We start from the raw sequence: 17,499 nt of genomic DNA, 5'->3' as shown, positions 1-17,499 counted from the left end.
TCCTTCCTGCCACACACTTTAAGGATCAGTAACTGTGCTCCATTCTGGTAAAGTGTGACATTTAATTTTGTCACTTACAAACTTAACAAGGTAGGAAGGAAAAACTGTATTTGTGGCACTGTTAATTTTATCAACTGATGCCATGCACATGTGAAAATACTCCAATTGCTTTATTTGAAAAATCCTCATTATCACATCTTTATTAGTTTTCTTTTTCAGAACTGCATATTTCCATGGTTCACCTGACCCTTCTCTCTCCATTTTTACCTTATCTTATATTTTTGTTGTTTCGGTTTGGTTTTGGGTTTTTGTTGTTGTTGTTGTGGGTTTTGTTTGTTTGTACTTCGTTCCACTTTGCATTGGAAGAGACAGGCCTCCTAACGCTGCTCAGGCTAGCCTCTAACTTGCCATCCTCCTGCCTAGGGCTCTCAAGTGCTGGAATTGCAGGTGACTTGGCTACTTTCTGAGACTATTAAAGGTAGTGATTCTCCTGACTGCCATTTCCTCATGGTTAATCCTGACGTTCTAATGAGGTTAGTAGGGAGAGAGGATGACAATAAAGACAGGAAGTGAGAGATTAACTGTGTCAAACACTTGCTCCATCAAGAGTACATACTCTCCACTTGCCCGTGTAGGGATAGCAAACCCTTGCAATTAAGGGCATGTCTGGATGATCAATGCCTTATATCAGAACGTGTCTCTTGAGGGGACAGAGAGAGACAGCCCAATAATTAAGAGCAATTTTACCCTGAAAATTGTTTTGCTTTCTGTTACTCTGATAAGCACCAGGATCAAAAACAACCTGCAGAGGGAAGAGCTGACTTCACTTGCACTTCTGGATCATGGTCTATCTCTGAGGAAAGCCAAAGCAGGAACCTGGGGTCAGGAACCAAGGCAGAGACCATGGAGCATGGAGGAATGTTGCTTATTGGCATGCTCAGCTTGCTTTCTTATACAATCCAGGACCAACTTTTCAGGGTTAGCACTCTCCTCAGTGGGCTGGGCCCTCCACATCAATTAACAATCAAGAAAATGCCCAGAGACCAGTCTGGGGGATGCAGCTCCTCAGCTGAGGCTTCCTCTTCCCACGGGACTAGGCAAGATGACTTTAAAACCAACTACCACACCGTGAGATCACGAGGACTGGAGTTCAGATCCCAGTACCCATGTGACAATCGACACAGAGAACACTCCTGTCACCCAGGCTCTGAAGAAGTCTGGAGACAGGAGTGTTGCTGGGACTTGCTGGCTTCCAGCCTAGCTCAAACAGTGAAAGACCCAGGTTCAGGGAAAGACTCTGCCTCAATGAAAATGGGAGGGGGTGCCAGAAGGGAACACTTGATGCCTTCTTCTGGCCTCTGTGCATACACACAGGCAAGCAAGTACACCTGCACACACACATGTATAAGCTCATACATAGATACACATGTGCATCAATATCTCTGAACTTTGGAAACTTTTAACTTAATAGATATCTGCAGTGATCTTAAGAACAACAACAACAACAAAACCCAAAAAACCCAAAGAACGAAAAACAAACCAAACAAAAAGCCAATCTCCCATACTCCCCCCCCCCCCAAATAACAACAAAACGTGCCAGCTTCGATCATGCTCTAAGTGTCGACTGCCTCCGTCCCATCCCATAAGCTATGGCAAAACTAGAAGCCTGCAGAGCCCTGTGTGAGCACCTCGGCTTGGGCATGATGAGAAACTTCTGGGCAGCCTCTCCCCCTATTTTTTCCTGTAGGTTGCTGCGACACCCATTTGTAATCAAAGCCAGTTTCAGAAGGAATTGCTCGGTTCTTTGTAAACTCATGTAGACCTGGGGGGCGGGGGGGAGATCAGCATAGGGTAAACCTTGCTCATAGCCACCTCAGTTGCTCTCAATTGTAGCAAAACTTTTTGGAGTGGAGCTCACCGGTGTTGAATACAGTCACATAGCCTCGTTGCTACCCATCGGCAGGACGTTCCTTTTGCGAAACTGAAACTGTGCCCACTAACTCCGTGTCCCCGTTGCCTCAACTTCTATAGCCACCATTCCACTTTCTGTCTCCTGGCCAAGATCATGCGTCTCGCGCAAGTGGAATCTTCTGTCTCCTTCATTGTCTCTACCTCCCCCAGCTCACGGTCACAGACTTCAAACACGAATTCTCCCTCGGAGAGGCCATCCTTTGACCCTCTTCCTTCCCTTTTCTCTCTGGGGAAAAGATCTGTGCTTTCCCATCTCTCCCACTTTGTTCTACTTTTTTTTTCTTTTCTCTTCTTCTCCTTCTTTTCCTTCTCCTCCTCCTCCTCCTCCTCCTCCTCCTCCTCCTCCTCCTCCTCCTCCTCCTCCTCCTCCTCTTTCTTTTTCTTCTTCTTCTTCTTTTTTGTAACTGGTGTAATTTTTTGGTTCCTCTATCCAGGTATGAGCATCGGAGTACAATCAACCATAATCAAGAAAGAGAGCTGCCACCAACTAGCATCTCAGAACCGACTGAAAATTCTTCACCAAGCCCAGGGGAAGACTTCACTTTCTATCTCATCTCCCAGGAAAACGATTTCCCCTTGACAGGAAATGCCATTTAACCCACTTCTCATGTTTCCCACCCCACACTCTGTTGAAGACCAACTCTCAGCATCCCACGGAAGAGAGAGTACATTTCTATTGGGTGCAGGTTGAAGGGATTCTGAGAACCAAGCCTAGGAATCAAACCACACTGAGTGCGGCTTCTCTCAGAAAGAGTCTGAAGGGCCACAGAGCTCCCGAGAAGTAAACTGCTAGAAATTGGAGACAGAATATGTGTTACACGGTCTTTAGAACTTCCTTCTGCTTTCTTGGTTTTATTTTAGGCAGGATCTTGTATTGAGCTGAGGCTGGTCTCAAACTAAGCGTCCTTCTGCCTCGGCCTCCTACACGCCATCACGCCTGGGATCTTATGAGCAACTTTTCACTAGCAAGTCTGAACTGAAAGCTACTGACAGAACGCATGTCACAGAACACACACCCGAACAACAAAAGAAGTGGCCAACTGAAGCATAGCACCCAGCCCCTTCCTCCAGGTCCCCTAGTGGTTCAAGACCCTACAGATCCTAATGATACCCCGTGCCTTTGAAGTCTCACGTGTTTGGCCTTTAGTCTTTAAATATTAATTTTTAAATTAAACTAAATATAAATTTTGAGACAGGGACTCACTATGTAGCCATGACTGGCCTGGAACTCGTTATGTAGACCAAGTTGGCTTTGCTTTGGAAATTAAAATTGACAAAAACTGCATGCATGGGCTGTTTACAATATAATGTTTTGAAATATACACGCACTGTTTGAGTTAGCTAACATGGTTTTACCTGACAGTGTGTGTGTGTGTGTGTGTGTAATGATAAACCCCCTTTTTGATGTATTATTTTCCCACTGCATGTTGAAGAAACACTATGTAACTAAGGCACTTTGAAACTTTGCACACCCCATGGAAGAGAGCACCACAGTGGAAATCGCCTCCAAGGCTGCAAACTAGAAATGACAGAAATAAGCCCAGAGCAAAAATCAACCCGCTAATATTATTATTTAGCAGACACTAATTTGACAGGTATTAGAAACCACTAAGAGGCTGCAAAACTGAAAATTAAACTCCAGCGCTGGCTTACGACACCAGCGGAAAGCGTCCACGCCAGCTGATGGTCTAGTGCAGCTCCAGGGGAAACCACGTGTGAGATGCTGTTCTGAACAAGAAAGCACAGCAGCCATCAAAGCAAGTTACTAACAGGGCAACAGGTACGCTAGCCAGTGCTTTTGCTCTCACAGGTCTCTGGAACACCGTTAGCACCCCTAGCGTAGTTGGTAGCCTAGTTGGGGCCCTAGATATTCCGGAAGAGGAAATAAGGTAGTTTGTATTGACTTTGATTTTTATTTCAGGCCAAGTCATTTGTCAGATTAACTTCTCCACCCTGTGAACATGTGGTGCCTTTTACGTTCCTTCCATGATACTTAACTCGACACAATATTATTCTTTTACATATTATTGCATAGTCTTTAATTACTTCATGCATGCAGATCTTGCCTTCTTGTAAGTATACGGCCATCAAGCTGACTGACGACACTTCAGTGGGGTCTCCCGCAACACCTCCACTCTGTGGGGTACAGCATGGGTATGTGGTGAGTGTGGGCTCATGAACTTTCTTTCATGAGGCCCTGCCATGCATGAAGCACAAGGAAAATGTCCTGCTAGTTTCCAGGGGCCACACCAGAGCAGAGAAACCTTCAATCATGTGGCGGCGGAGGATTCCTGTGCAGACAGTGTAAGTTCCGTGAGGGCGAGGGGAGGCTTTACTCCCTTGCCAGCAGGTGTACCTGGCACTAACTTTCTCCATATTACTGTTTCAGATTAGTGTTCTCACACTGTGTGTCTCCCGTCTATTCCTTGTTTGAAGCCGATGCCCAGAAGTTAAGGCGATGGCAGGAAACCTTCCAGCATGGCACACCAGCTAGTGGTGTTCCTCTTCAGCATGGCAAGGGTGAGCGTGATGGTGGGAAGGAGAGGGTAAAGATCAAGGAGCAAAGTCACTGTCCAGCTAACCCCAGTCTGAGGGCTCATTGTGGAGGGACAAGGTCTGTGTCAGAGCAGCTGGATGTCAGATGGGGCTCTTGGCAGCCCCCAGGCACTGGAACACAACCTTGCATGGTCCCTGTCTGTCTGGTCGCTTCCTGCCAGGGAAGGTTGCCAACAGTTTGTGACAGCTGTGTCGTGAGCGGGTCTCTGAGGTTCTGTAGTGACTGCCACCTCTGATCCACTTGTCTGTGTGTCATGGGAAGACACAGGGAAGTTTGGATGCTCGGGACCCTATTTTCTCCTGGCTCCTGTTTCTCTGTGCTATGTCTGCCTTTCTGGGCTTTTACAATGAGACACGTTGAAAAATAGTTCTTTTCTTCTCTTGTCGCCAGAAACCTATTGGTTCTATATGTGAAAATATTAACGTTTCACTCTGTCTTCAAGCATGGCTGCTTTTCAATGCAATCATGTGATCATATTTACTCACTAGCATCTAGTCAGAGTAGTTGACGTCTCTCATGGATTATTACTTGGAGAAACTACCCACCTGCATAATAATTATTATTTTTTTAAGATTCAAAAGCCCAGTGAGAGGCTCAGTGGTAAAGGTGCTTGCCACCAAGCCTGAAACCCTGACTTCAGCCTCTGCAAACCACAGTAGGAGGAGAGAGCCACCATCCTACAGGTTGTCCTCTGACCTCTGGATACGAAATTGTGACATATGTGCACACACCCACCTACCCTCACACTCAAAATAAATAAACAAACGCAAAAATAAAGACAGAATTCCAGCCAGATAGTATTTTTGAAAAAAGAAAAGAACTTTTAAAAATTAATGCTTGCTGTGTTGAAGTCTTAAGGGATTTAATTTTTCTGTTTACACAAAACAGCTACTTTTGCTTTGTTTTCTTAACGTTTCTGTTGTGTGGACTCAATTTCCCATCAGCAGCTGTATATTGAATGGTTATCAAATCAAATATGAAGAGTTAAAAATAAAATTCCAGACATTACCTTTCAGCATTACTCGTCCAGTGGATCCTCCGAAGGTACTGAGAAGGCCGCTTCTTGCTCCTAAAGAGGTGGTGGCCTCCAGAAGAGAGCCAGTGATGTACTGAGCTACAGATGTCCTTTGGGGGGTGGCACGGAACTCACACTCAGTGTCTCGTACACATCGCTTTAAGCGTGGGCCGTCTCTAATTCTTCCACAGGCTGTCTCGGAGGTCGGGAGCTGTCTGGAGCAGTGCAGGAGAGATCCAACCGTAGCTTCTGCTTCTTCTCCTCTTCTCACTGCACTGTAGATCTGTGAATAGCACAAAGCACAGGAAGTATTAATCTAGTTTCTTAGAAAAGCAAATTAACTTGTTGACAAAATGCCAAGATGACTTATGAAGAAAGAAGGCTCGGTCGGTCTCCGCACAAACACCTTTGAGCTCTGCACTCATGCATTAACCTGGACACTCTGCAGACGCCATCTGTTTGGAGAAGCTTTGTGTAGTTATGAAATAGGCCATTCAAACAACTTTGCTATCAAACAGAGCACTTAAGGTTGCACCAACCAAAAATACATTCAGCTCAAATTTCTCCTCCTCCACATCGCTCTTCAGTAGAGCCACAAGGACAAACCTTTCTCTCATCCTTTTGAACTCTCCTGTATGACTGACCATGTCTGCCTGCCCCCATTTATGCTTCAGTCTGACTTCCATAGGGAATTCCTGCTCCATGAACAAAAGTGAAGCAAGGATGAAAGGGTCATGGAGAAGTATTTCCCTCATGGGCAGACTCTTCCCATCCATCAATAGCATCAAAGTCTTTGATGCTCTTTTTCTCTTCCTCTTCCTTCGTCTCCCACATACAGTTAGTCCCTGCCCAGGGTTCCTGCTCTGTCATTTTTTTTTGAGTCCTTCTTTGATCATTTGTGTGCACCAAGTATGATCTTATTAGAACAGGTCCTCAATCACATCTTCTGCCCATTCTAATGTAGCCATTCCACATGCATGGGCATAGACCCTGCTCTGTGTGACTCACTATGGCAGAAAACATAGGCCAGTGAAAAGGGTAAAACATTCTGCTTGCACTGCGGTGTCCTCATATTGCTTTAGAGGGTCCTGAGTAATATACAGTTCAAGGAAACTGCAGAGAGATGTCGGGTTGTGTGGAATGTTCTGGAGTCTCTTGGAGTCTTTCTGATAGTCGGTGAACAACATGGAAAAGGATATCTGTAGCTTGCTAAAGGAGGAAGGAAGCCTACTTTACCATGAATTCATTATGACACTTGGAACAGCTTGCTTTGATTTCTTCACCATCACTGAGTCAAGACTGGGCAAATCCGTTCCTCATCATACAGAGATCACAGACCTGCAATCAGCTTGTGCTTTCATGGTCCTGTATGCTCCGAATTTTACCTTAACTTTGTTGTTTAAGAGACCCCTGTATTCGGTCCTTATGAAACCCTACAATAAACCCAAACCCCACAACACTCAAACGGGATAATCTAGGTTTCTACTCTGCATGCTCATACAACCTTGCTGACTGGAGTCAGAGTGGGAATTCTTAGCTTTATTCTTTGTCAGCAAACTTCCAGAGACCAGTATGTCCAAATGAATGGTGTGTTGTGATTGCATCCGCACTCCAAGGTAAGGTATCGGGGGATAGATACCTGGTTCTGCCTTGCCTGGCCAGAGAACTGGTTGTGAACATGAGTAAGTGACTTAAAGGTTTTAAAGGTTCCTCTTCTGTAAAGTGGGGTCAATAATACCCCTTGTTAGGGACACTGTGGGATTCACCAAGGAAACTCATGTAACATACCCGACTCAGGGTTAAGAAACAGCATGCATTACTGTTGGGTAACTCTCTAGGAGGGAATGCACTCCTCCTCAAGGAATGCTGGGAGGCTGTTAACTGGAGAGTAGAGTCTGTGTTATTCAGCATGATGTAGTTATTAGTGTGCTTTGTGTGTGACTGGACAATGTTATCCTAACCCCATCTTGGCAAACACAGAGCTCGGTGTAAGTCTTTCTTCTCAATGTCTGTCTTTTCCTAGACGCTGATGTTCTTAAAGAAGGACTACGACCTCCATTGCCACTCTGCCATACATAACAAACCACACAGGCACTGCATACCACAGTAAGTCCCACTCAAGCTCTTCAAGAGTAAATGGTCCAGAAGTTCAAGGACAGGAATCTCTTGGGAGAACTAAGTAAGGCTCCACTAAGCAACGCAGAGTTTGGCCTGAATCTTGGAAAGCAGTTGTGACTCTAACTGTAATAAGTGGGGAAGGTAATTCAGGAGAGACTCCATGGAATGAGGCTAGGAAAATGCAGACTCTGTCCGGTCAGCAGCAAATAGAGCGGGCTGTGGAGAGCAGAGAGTGGAGGGTGTTCAGTGTGCACGGAGGCAGGCCAGACAGCCTGATAAAAGAAAGCCTGAACTGGTTTAATCCTTTAGAGGGAGCACCCCTTGACACTTGGTATTTGTTTGTTCTTAAAAGAGGAATGAGGCTAAAAATGTTTTGTTTAAAAAAATGAACAGACAGTACCCAGTTGCTAATATGTTGCCTACCCCCCTTTCTTGCCAAGCTGCCCTACAGGCTTACAGTGCCCATAATCATTGCCTTATGAACTCTTCCTATTATAATGCTTTCACAGATTCCTAGTGGTCCATTTAGTCCTTTCTCTGGATTTTCCAACGTGTTTTTCTCAAAACCTTAGATGGAGAAGGAATGATGTCACATACAGACTTCATGATCACAGGAACTTGAACACAGTATATAGTGCCCCTTTTGGAGATTTATACTGCCCAACAGAATATTAAAGACAATTACAGATGTTGTTAAGAAATTTATTTCATTTTGCTTAATTGGATGTTGGAGTGTTTCTCATATTATTTGACAGAGAATTTGTTTTCTAAGGAACACTTAGCCTACAAGTGAAGAGTAGTACAGTGTAATTTGTTTGACTATAATAGACTTTTTTATTTTCAGCTCCTTGATCTTGTTGGAATCTCTGAACTACCACCCCCATCCACAACTTTCTTGATATCCTTTCTCTCAGTCTACAATTCCATCTTCACCTGTCCAATTTCTCTTTGCCATGCCTTCAGGATAGTTACAATGCAATAGAGAAGGGCCATGAAGTACCCAACATAGGCAGGTCACAAAGTGATGGCTATGAGCCAGATTCAGGTACCAGATTGGCTTCATCAAACACTGTTTAAAGATCAGTGAAGTTTATATATACCTGTGACGCTACAGCATTCCCTGAACTCCTGGACAGCCTAGTAGCACTGAGCTTCCCACAAGGCATCATATGGGCAGAATTTCTCTACTGTCATGTGGAGCAAAAGATTTTACAGGTTGGTACCAGCTCCTACCTCTCTTTAGTTATCACATCTGGCCAATATCTGGCTGTTGGTAGTGTGTAGGCTATGGCTCTTCCCTCAGTGATTTATGGAGAGGAGTGTAGATTTGCACAATAGTTATGCATGGAGCCTCTCCAAAGTGTCCTCCATGTGGTCTTCCTGTGTTGTTGCTGACAGTAGATAGAGAAAGCCAGTCTGTGATTTCAAAAGCCTGCACCCCTTCCTATGCAAGCTACCAAGGGAACGAAGCAACTAACAGTCTTCCCTTGCTGTGGTACCCATGAACTAACAATGATCAGCATGGCAAAATATCCCTAAGGGTGCAACTGTGGCATTGATATCGTAGCAACAACCAACAGCTGTCTCATTAGACTGAAGACTTACTCAACAGGAGGGAAATCACGTCTGGTACTAGAAGCCTAGTCAACTACCTGGGGCTAGGGAGGTCATGGATCTAAGAGAAGAACCTACTACTGCCATTTTACTAAACCAGCATGAATTCTAAACATCCTTATACCCACAGATAAGTGTAATTCTCCTCCCTCATCAAAGAGGCTTCCCTTTTCAGCAGAGAGAGACCGTTATAGACACACACGACTGGTCAAAATGAAGAGGTCAACTGATCATGGGGTGCCCAGCCCCAATGGATACACCTACAACACAAGTGCTGCACCAAAATCTCAGGGTGCATTTTAAAAAGGGGGGCTAGAAAGATTGTAAAACCCAGAGAACTGGGACTCTGTGTTGGTGAGATTCTGTCTCCTAGAAGGGTAGGGAAGCTTCAACCTATGATATCTCAACAATACGGTTGCCTAAACAAGACCCAAACAAGGGCAGCAGCAATAAACACGCTACTGTGCAGGTGGGAAACCCACAGGCCACTAAGCAATGCTAGAAGCAGGGAATTTAGTCTCCCTAAGGAGGAGCCCCTTCACTGGTTGTCCTGGGATAACCAGGCAGTCAGTCTTGGGATCAAATACATGCAGGAGACACTAAATGAACTCAGCAGATTGTGTTTGTATATTTACGTTCATATGTGTATGTGTGTGGGTATGCACACAGAAGGAGAAAGAGGGCATGAATTTGAGAGGGATAAAGGAGGTACATGGAGGGGACTGCAGAGGAGAAATGATGTAGATATTTTAATTAAAAAATAAAATAGAATAGAATAGAAATTCTAATCTCACCTTCAACTTGAACAAAGAGATAGAAGGCAGAGCTCCAAGAATGCATGCCTAGCTTTCTGCTATCTCTACCCCCAAGGCCCACGAAAACGCTCTGAGTTAACAAGCCCCAGGCAGCCAGTCATACCAAATTTCGACAACCAAATTCAAAACATTGATTAGAAAAATGCGGAGTGTGGTCAGAGAGGTAGTACGTACAGTAACAATCAGGGAACATTCCCAAACCAGGCTATTTTCTCTTACCAGATGACTCCCTTATGAAAAGGAAGGAGCCTTGGGCATCTGTTCCATCCAGAGCAGGAAGACCAGTACTCAAGACTTACTAAGGCTCAGAGCATCGCTTTAAATCCCAGCGGCTCGCCCCACCTTTCAGCAGTGTGATCTTCCTTGGATAAACCACCGCTGTGCCATGCTGAACCTCAGCTGCTTTCTCTACAGTATACGGACATAGACATATCTGCCTCATAAGGCTGAGACTAGAACTGCAGTCTCTGATGAAGACAATGCATCAAAAGAGCCTTTGGCACCTACTAAATGCTCAACAAACACTAGGTTTAGAGCGACGGTGGTAGTGGTGACTGCCGGTTGTGGTAGCTATGAAATTTGCCTTTCTCTCATTACTACCTTTGGCTAGCCTTGCCATTTGCTCCCCCAGTGGGAACTTACTCAAGCACAACTTTACAAAAAAAAAATGTTTTTGTAATGGGGTTTGCTCCCTTTTTGCTGCTTTAGGTTTTGGAACAACTACCATGTGAAGATACCTCAGTTAGCCTGCTGGAGGATAAGACCCAGCTGACAGTCCACCAAGATTCAGCCTCACAGCGAAGCCGTCCAGTTGCTGCTACAGATGCACAAGACAGCTCGGGAGATATGAACAGATCCAGATGAGGACAGCAGCCAGCTAATTTACAGAATTGTGGAGCAAGTACAAGGCTACTGTAAAAACCCACTAGACCAGAAACCACCAGGAGGTGTTGGGCACGTTTGTTGACTCCACATGGTAGCCCATTTAGAGCGATTTTGTTTTACAGTTGAGAAACATAGCAAACCCTATGCAGCTACAAGCAGCTAAGCCGGGGTTAGGAGCCATGCCTATTCTACTCCGTTACCCAACCTAATTACTGCCCCAGGGCACAGTCACACAGCTCAACTGTGGGATTCAGGATCCCATTGTTATTTGGCAAGAGGTCTCAGTGATGCTTCTGCTGATGTTGTTTTTATTCATGCTTTTCCTTTTCATGCTGAATTACTTTTTCAAATAGTCACGTTATGACTAACGACCCAAAGTGTTTCCTTTATATGGAGATTTATAGTTTTAAAATCACAGAGTGAGAGCACATATAAACTTTATCCCACTTGATTAATGTGGAGGGGAACGTGCTGAAAAGAAGACCGACTACTGCCCTGCATGGATCAATATTGTTTTTAAGATAAAATGGAAATGTCACAGTTTAGCCACCACGCTTGTTAAGCGGCCATGTATTCATTTCCTTCTTCAATTGTTTAACAGTCGATTTGTATTTACTGAGCACATACACCATGCCTACTCAAACTGGCAAGCCATAAAGAAGTGCCATGTCAATAAGGAAAACGACAATAGGCAAAAAGACCCAGTTAATCAATTAAAACTGGACAACTGTCAAGAGTGATGATCTGAGTTCAAATTCAAAGAGCCCACATAGAGACAGATGTGTGCCTGTAACCCCGGTGCCCCTTTGGCAAGATTGGAGGCAGAGACAAGAGTCCCTCTGAAACTCCCAGGCCAACTAGCTTGGTGTACCCAGCAGCAATCAACAATAGGATCTTGCCTGTCTCGAAGTGCTGGGCAAGAACTAACGTTCAAGGTTGTCCCGACCTCCACACATTCACACCATTGCATGTACGAGTCCACACTCACAAGTATAAACGTGCCAACATATAACATATATGCATATAGGTATACATATATACACACATTTACCTCACTATGTAGGCCAGGCTGACCTCACACTCACAGAGATCTTCCTGTCTCTGCCTCCCAAGCACTAGGATTAAATGTGTGTGCCGTAGGCATCCTCATGAATATTAACCTTCATCAGGCGATGAAAGGAGACAGAGACAGAGGAGCACGGGACAGAAATCTCAAGGTCCAAATCAGGAGCAGAAGGAGACGGAGCACGAGCAAGGAACTCAGGACCGCGAGGGGTGCACCCACACACTGAGACAATGGGGATGTTCTATCGGGAACTCACCAAGGCCAGCTGGCCTGGGTCTGAAAAAGCATGGGACAAATCCGGACTAGCTGAACATAGAGGACAATGAGGAATACTGAGAACTCAAGAACAATCGCAGTGGGTTTTTGATCCTACTGCACGTACTGGCTTTGGGGGAGCCTAGGCAGTTTGGATGCTCACCTTAGGAGACCTGGATAGAGGTGGGCGGTCCTTGGGCTTCCCACAGGTCAGGGAACCCTTATTGCTCTTAGAGCAGATGAGGGAGGGTGACTTGATTGGGGGAGGGGGAGGGAAATGGGAGGCGGTTGCGGGGAGGAGGCAGAAATCCTTAATAAATAAATAAATAAATAAAAAATAAAAAAAAATAAATGTGTGTGCCGTCATGCTCAGCACCACAATTATACTTTTTAAAATTATACACTGGGCTGGGGCTATAGTTCACAGTAGAGCTGCTGCCTAGCTTAGAAAGGCCCCAAACTCAAAGCCAGCACTGAAAAAAAAAGCATAGTGTTCTATACAACCAAGATACATTTTGGATAAATGACACAGGTCTTGCTTAAATTGCTGTAAAGAAAAAAAGAAAGAAAAGAAAGAAAAGGAATTAACCCAAGGGTCCACATTTAGCCATTGTTAAGTTTTCAGAGTGTTAAGATGCATATATTAAGACCAATGCTGTATTCAGCATCACCCAGGCCTCCTCAGTTCAGCAACTGTGAACGAATGATACTCTCTACATTTATCCTGATGTAACAGGTGCTGGGGGTGACATAGTTGGGCGCGGTTGAAGCCAGATGATCCTAAATTTTAAAGTCACTTGCTGAGTGATCATCAATGCTTAGCAACATCTGTAGAAGACATAGCAACACGTAAAGACCCTTGCGCTTCTAGAAAGAGGGATGCCTTGAAGAAACCAATGCTGAGATACGGAGTCCACATCCAAAACAGAATAAAACAACATATAAGGCAGGTCAAGACTGCACCACGACGCAGGTGGAAATGTAGCCAAGCACTGGAGAGCCCAGGGAGACACAAAGCAGTCACACTCACCACATGAACAGACCTTACTGGGGAAGCAAGCTTGTTCTTCTCTACAGCAAGAAGGGACTTGGTCTTCACTTGAAGAAATGGAAACAAAACATATAGCTTTGTTTCCAAAGCTGTCTTTCTGGGTTTGGAGTTACAAAAAAAAAAATGATGCTTTAGGTACAGGTGACACACTTTCTGAAATCTTCCAACTGGAAGAAGATATATATGTAGAGGTCCACCAACTCCATAATGCTTGCCATCCCCTCTACATTTCTGGTGTGCACAAAATGAATCGGGCACGGAGCACTGACACATGATTCCATGTACGGCTGAGAAGAGCTCAATGAAGAGGTCCTACCATTACCAGCATTTAAAAATAAGATGCACATGGCTAGGATTTGGTGTCAGGATCCTGTAACTCTAGCACAGTGCTGCTAATTACCGAGCCGAATCCCTGGGCAGTCCACTGCAGATGGAAAAGCATGAACCATCAGGAGGGAAACAACGTACTAAGGATCCCCCACTCTATCTACTCCTCCTAGCAGCTCAGCTAATGGGGATTTGGGTTTTCTTTGCTACATGTCCAGAGCAGAGGTTGGGTATTATAGCATCTCAAAAAACATTCCTGGTTAAATGAATGAGTCTCTCTATGATACATCTTCAAGACAAACTTTCTGAGAGTCTTTTGATTTTTGAGGCCGTGGATGCACTGGATTTTTCTGAGCCACAGACAACATGGTACTAGCAACTGTATTTGATGAACATTAGATAGAGAAATAATATCAAACTGTATCAAATCCTCACAAAGTATTCAGAACAGATATTGCCAAATAAGGCTGTCATTGTTGCTAATAAAATGTGTCCAGCCTGAAAATTTCATTCATAGTTTTTATCACTATTCCATTCTCATATGCTGATTGATTTAGAGTCAAGGATACTAAACTTCTCTGTTCTTAGTTATAAATTTTCATGAAAATGATTATTTGGAAGGATCATAGAGCCTCATTAAACATATCATGAGAATTTATGAGTTGACTTTCTTAAATCAAATTAATTAATACAATAAACATCTTTAGACTTACAGACTTTAAGATTAATGACCGAGAACAGTGACTTCTTTTTTTAAAAGATGAACCTACAGACTGTTCTCTCTGTGTCTCTGTCACTCTCAAGACAGGCTGGCTGACTTGAAATGTACTGTGTAGACCAGAACTCACGGCGATCCACCTGCCTCTGCCTCCCCAGTGTTGAGACTGGTCCAGTATTTCATTGACATGAGAAGGGCAGCCCAGACTATCACCAAGCTCCTTTCAGGGTCTGTGTTCTCAGACCTCTGCTTACCTTCCTAAGCTGGGAAGGTGGGTATTAGTTGACCTCAATACTAATTTGAAAATTTTTTTAAAGATTTTTTTAAAAATATTCATTTATTCTATGTGTATGGGTGTTTGTATCTCTGTGTGTCACATGCATGTGGCACTTGCAGACATTCCTAGAAGGTGTTGGATTCCACTGTGAGAGCAGCCGGTGCTCTTAACCACTGAGCCATCCCTCCAGCCCCAATATTGATTATTTTTATCACCGTTATTCTCTAATCCAGGTTGATTCTGTGTCCTCTTCTTTCTTATTAGTGGTCTTCAATATCAGTGATCACTTCAGTAACAACTGTGCATCTACTTCTAACAGCGTCCTTACCCTCCCCCAGTCTATGGTTTCTAGAGTGTCCTGCCCCAGGGAAAAAAATAATCACAGTTATTTGAACTCTGTTAATCATAAAGTGAACAACAAGGTGGGGGCCTGCTTTCCAGGGTGAAATAAAAGATGGATATGGTACATTGGTTTGGAATCCCCTTTTACTGGCCTAATAGAATCCTCTTTTAATGGCTGAAATCTAAAAGCAGTGTTTTAGAAGGTTCTAGAAAATTCTCAAAGGTTGAAGGCCTTATCTCATGGATATTCATAAGTAAACCAAAGGCAATGATTAAAAAGAACTTCTAAATTGCCTAGGGATAAAGAAAATCAGGAGGGGTGGTGACTGCTGCGGCTCAGAGACCTAATGGAAAGACGGGGAGCCACATTTTGGCAGCAGCCTGTGTTTCCTCAGCTCCTGATTCCACATTCCATTCCAGAGCCCGTGCGGAGAATTCCATTCTCTTGAGAGTACTGAGACCATGCACAAGACACTGACAAAACACAATTCCAAAGAGCCAAAAATAAAAGCTTTGTGAGCACCATGCCAGTTGACTGGAGCTGTAGCATTGACTCCAGGAAGCGAGCCGAACCTTCATCACCGTGGGAAGCATCTTAGGAGCATAAGAGGATGCCCCACTGGTGATGATCTGGGAATTTCACAGCAACAAATAACCTTCCCCACAACGTCTCCCAGGCCACATTGCTTCCTTTGTGCAGTCATCAGCAAGAAATGAGCATGTTCTTCCCGGTGCCCAAACCACACTCCGAGTGGAACCTTAGACTAGCGGGTGCTTCTTGTGAACTCCAGACATCACCGCTCCTTTGCCATGCTCTTAGCACCATCTCTTATTGAACCCTTTGCTCCCAACACAGGGGCACACTGCAAATGGTAGAGAGAGGGTACAACAGAGAAATAATTGGAGTCTTACAGCCTTGGATCTCAAAATAAGGGCAGCAGACCTGCAGCGGCAGGAGCATCCGGGAACTTGTTAGAATTGCAATCCCAGATGTGCTGAACCAAAAACTTCTGGGATCCTTTCCACAGGAGAGAATGCATGCCTGGTACTGTAGGTCTGTCCAAGAACCCACAATGGAGGATCCCATACATCTCACAGGTGAATCTACAACTATTCTTTTGCTAAGTAGACATGCTATTACACTGCCTTCTAAATTCATATCTCAGTATCCATAATGGGTGCAGCTCTCAGACTCATCAGAGACATTTCTTTGTGCAGTGCATGGCAGTTAATGCAGAAACTTACAACACAGTGCAGAAAATAAGGCTCTGTAGAGTGTTCAGCCACCAGTAGGACAACTGCATCCCCCTTCCCTGCAATGTGCAGGGACCGTCTCAGAAGAGGGGGTGGGAAGATTGGCAGTGTCTTCTGGACATGACAGGACCTGCACTCATGAGCTCATAGCCATTGGTTGCTTACACAAGACCAGCACATGGTCAAACCAGTCAGCATCCCAATGGGGGTGGGGACTCCTGCATCCCTCCCTTAGCTCAGAAGTTGATAGTTGACAGCTGCTGGGGGTAGGGAGAGTCAGTTTGAGGTTGTGGCTCCCGGAAGGTTTAGCACAACCCACTGGGTAGCCCCATTCCCACACTATGTATACAACACAAATGGAGAAAAGGAAAAGAGGAGAACACAAGACTGGAAGGGGGTGAGGGAGTGAGAGGAGGACCTGAAAGGAGTTAGAAAGGGGGAGGATTGAATATGATCAAGCTACATCAAATGCATGGCAGAAATTACCAAATAACTAATTAAAATCTCATATTTTAAAAACTCTGAGACCAGAGCCGAGCAATCTGTGTTTAACCAGCTCTCCACGGGATTCTGATTCCTGCCAGCATTTCAGATCTACTACCCTGGACTTTAAGGAGACTAGATTATATTATACTATATTATAATACACTGTATTATATTTCATCTCTGTGCTCCTCGGATGATCCTTCTCATCCATGTCATCCTTCTAGAATGAGCCATGGAGGACATTGCTGAAGTCCTGTTCATCTCTCCCGCTGCAGAGCTTCTGGGTTTAAATCTAACAAGTGCCAGCGGGCGGGGCACCTCTCCGTGAAGTTACTCACGGCTGCGAGTGTAATGGACCGTTATAAAGGAAACTTCCAGCTTAATATCTGCTGAGATGAATCACGCCTCAGATACTTATTCTAATGGGAATTACCACAGGGATGAATCATGTCATAATGAGAAAACCTAGCTGCCAAGGAAGCCTCTGGAAAAGAAAAAAATCAAATTAGGACAAATGGATTATGCTATTAGGCCTGGGATGTCAGGCGGTGAATTAGGCCTACAGAAGGGACTTAAAGGCTTGACCTGCCAGGCTTCTTGTAGCTCTGTGGAGCAGTGGGTCTCCTAATGAAGCAAGTGAAACAAAGCCCCTGCAGGAGAAAAACAAACTTCCACAAATGCTGTCATCCTTTTCCCTGGCTCGCAGTCCAAAGCCTCTTCCTTCTGGCGAAGATGTACACATGGGGAG

At 44.6% G+C, this 17,499-nt stretch overlaps 1 protein-coding gene across 9 annotated transcripts in view; it reads right to left on the bottom strand.

The window, feature by feature from the left end:
* Positions 1–17,499, bottom strand: part of Plce1 (phospholipase C epsilon 1) — a 293,979-nt gene that overhangs the window by 134,870 nt on the left and 141,610 nt on the right. For all 9 annotated transcript variants that reach the window (XM_075973955.1, XM_075973953.1, XM_075973956.1 and 6 more), the window contains exon 3: positions 5,538–5,826. In XM_075973955.1, coding sequence (XP_075830070.1) covers positions 5,538–5,826 — 289 coding nt within the window. The remainder of the gene's footprint in view (positions 1–5,537; positions 5,827–17,499) is intronic.

This window comes from Microtus pennsylvanicus, chromosome 5 (genome assembly GCF_037038515.1).
Source record: "Microtus pennsylvanicus isolate mMicPen1 chromosome 5, mMicPen1.hap1, whole genome shotgun sequence".
Classification (NCBI taxonomy): Eukaryota; Metazoa; Chordata; class Mammalia; order Rodentia; family Cricetidae; genus Microtus; species Microtus pennsylvanicus.
This window is presented reverse-complemented; position numbering and strand designations above follow the sequence as displayed.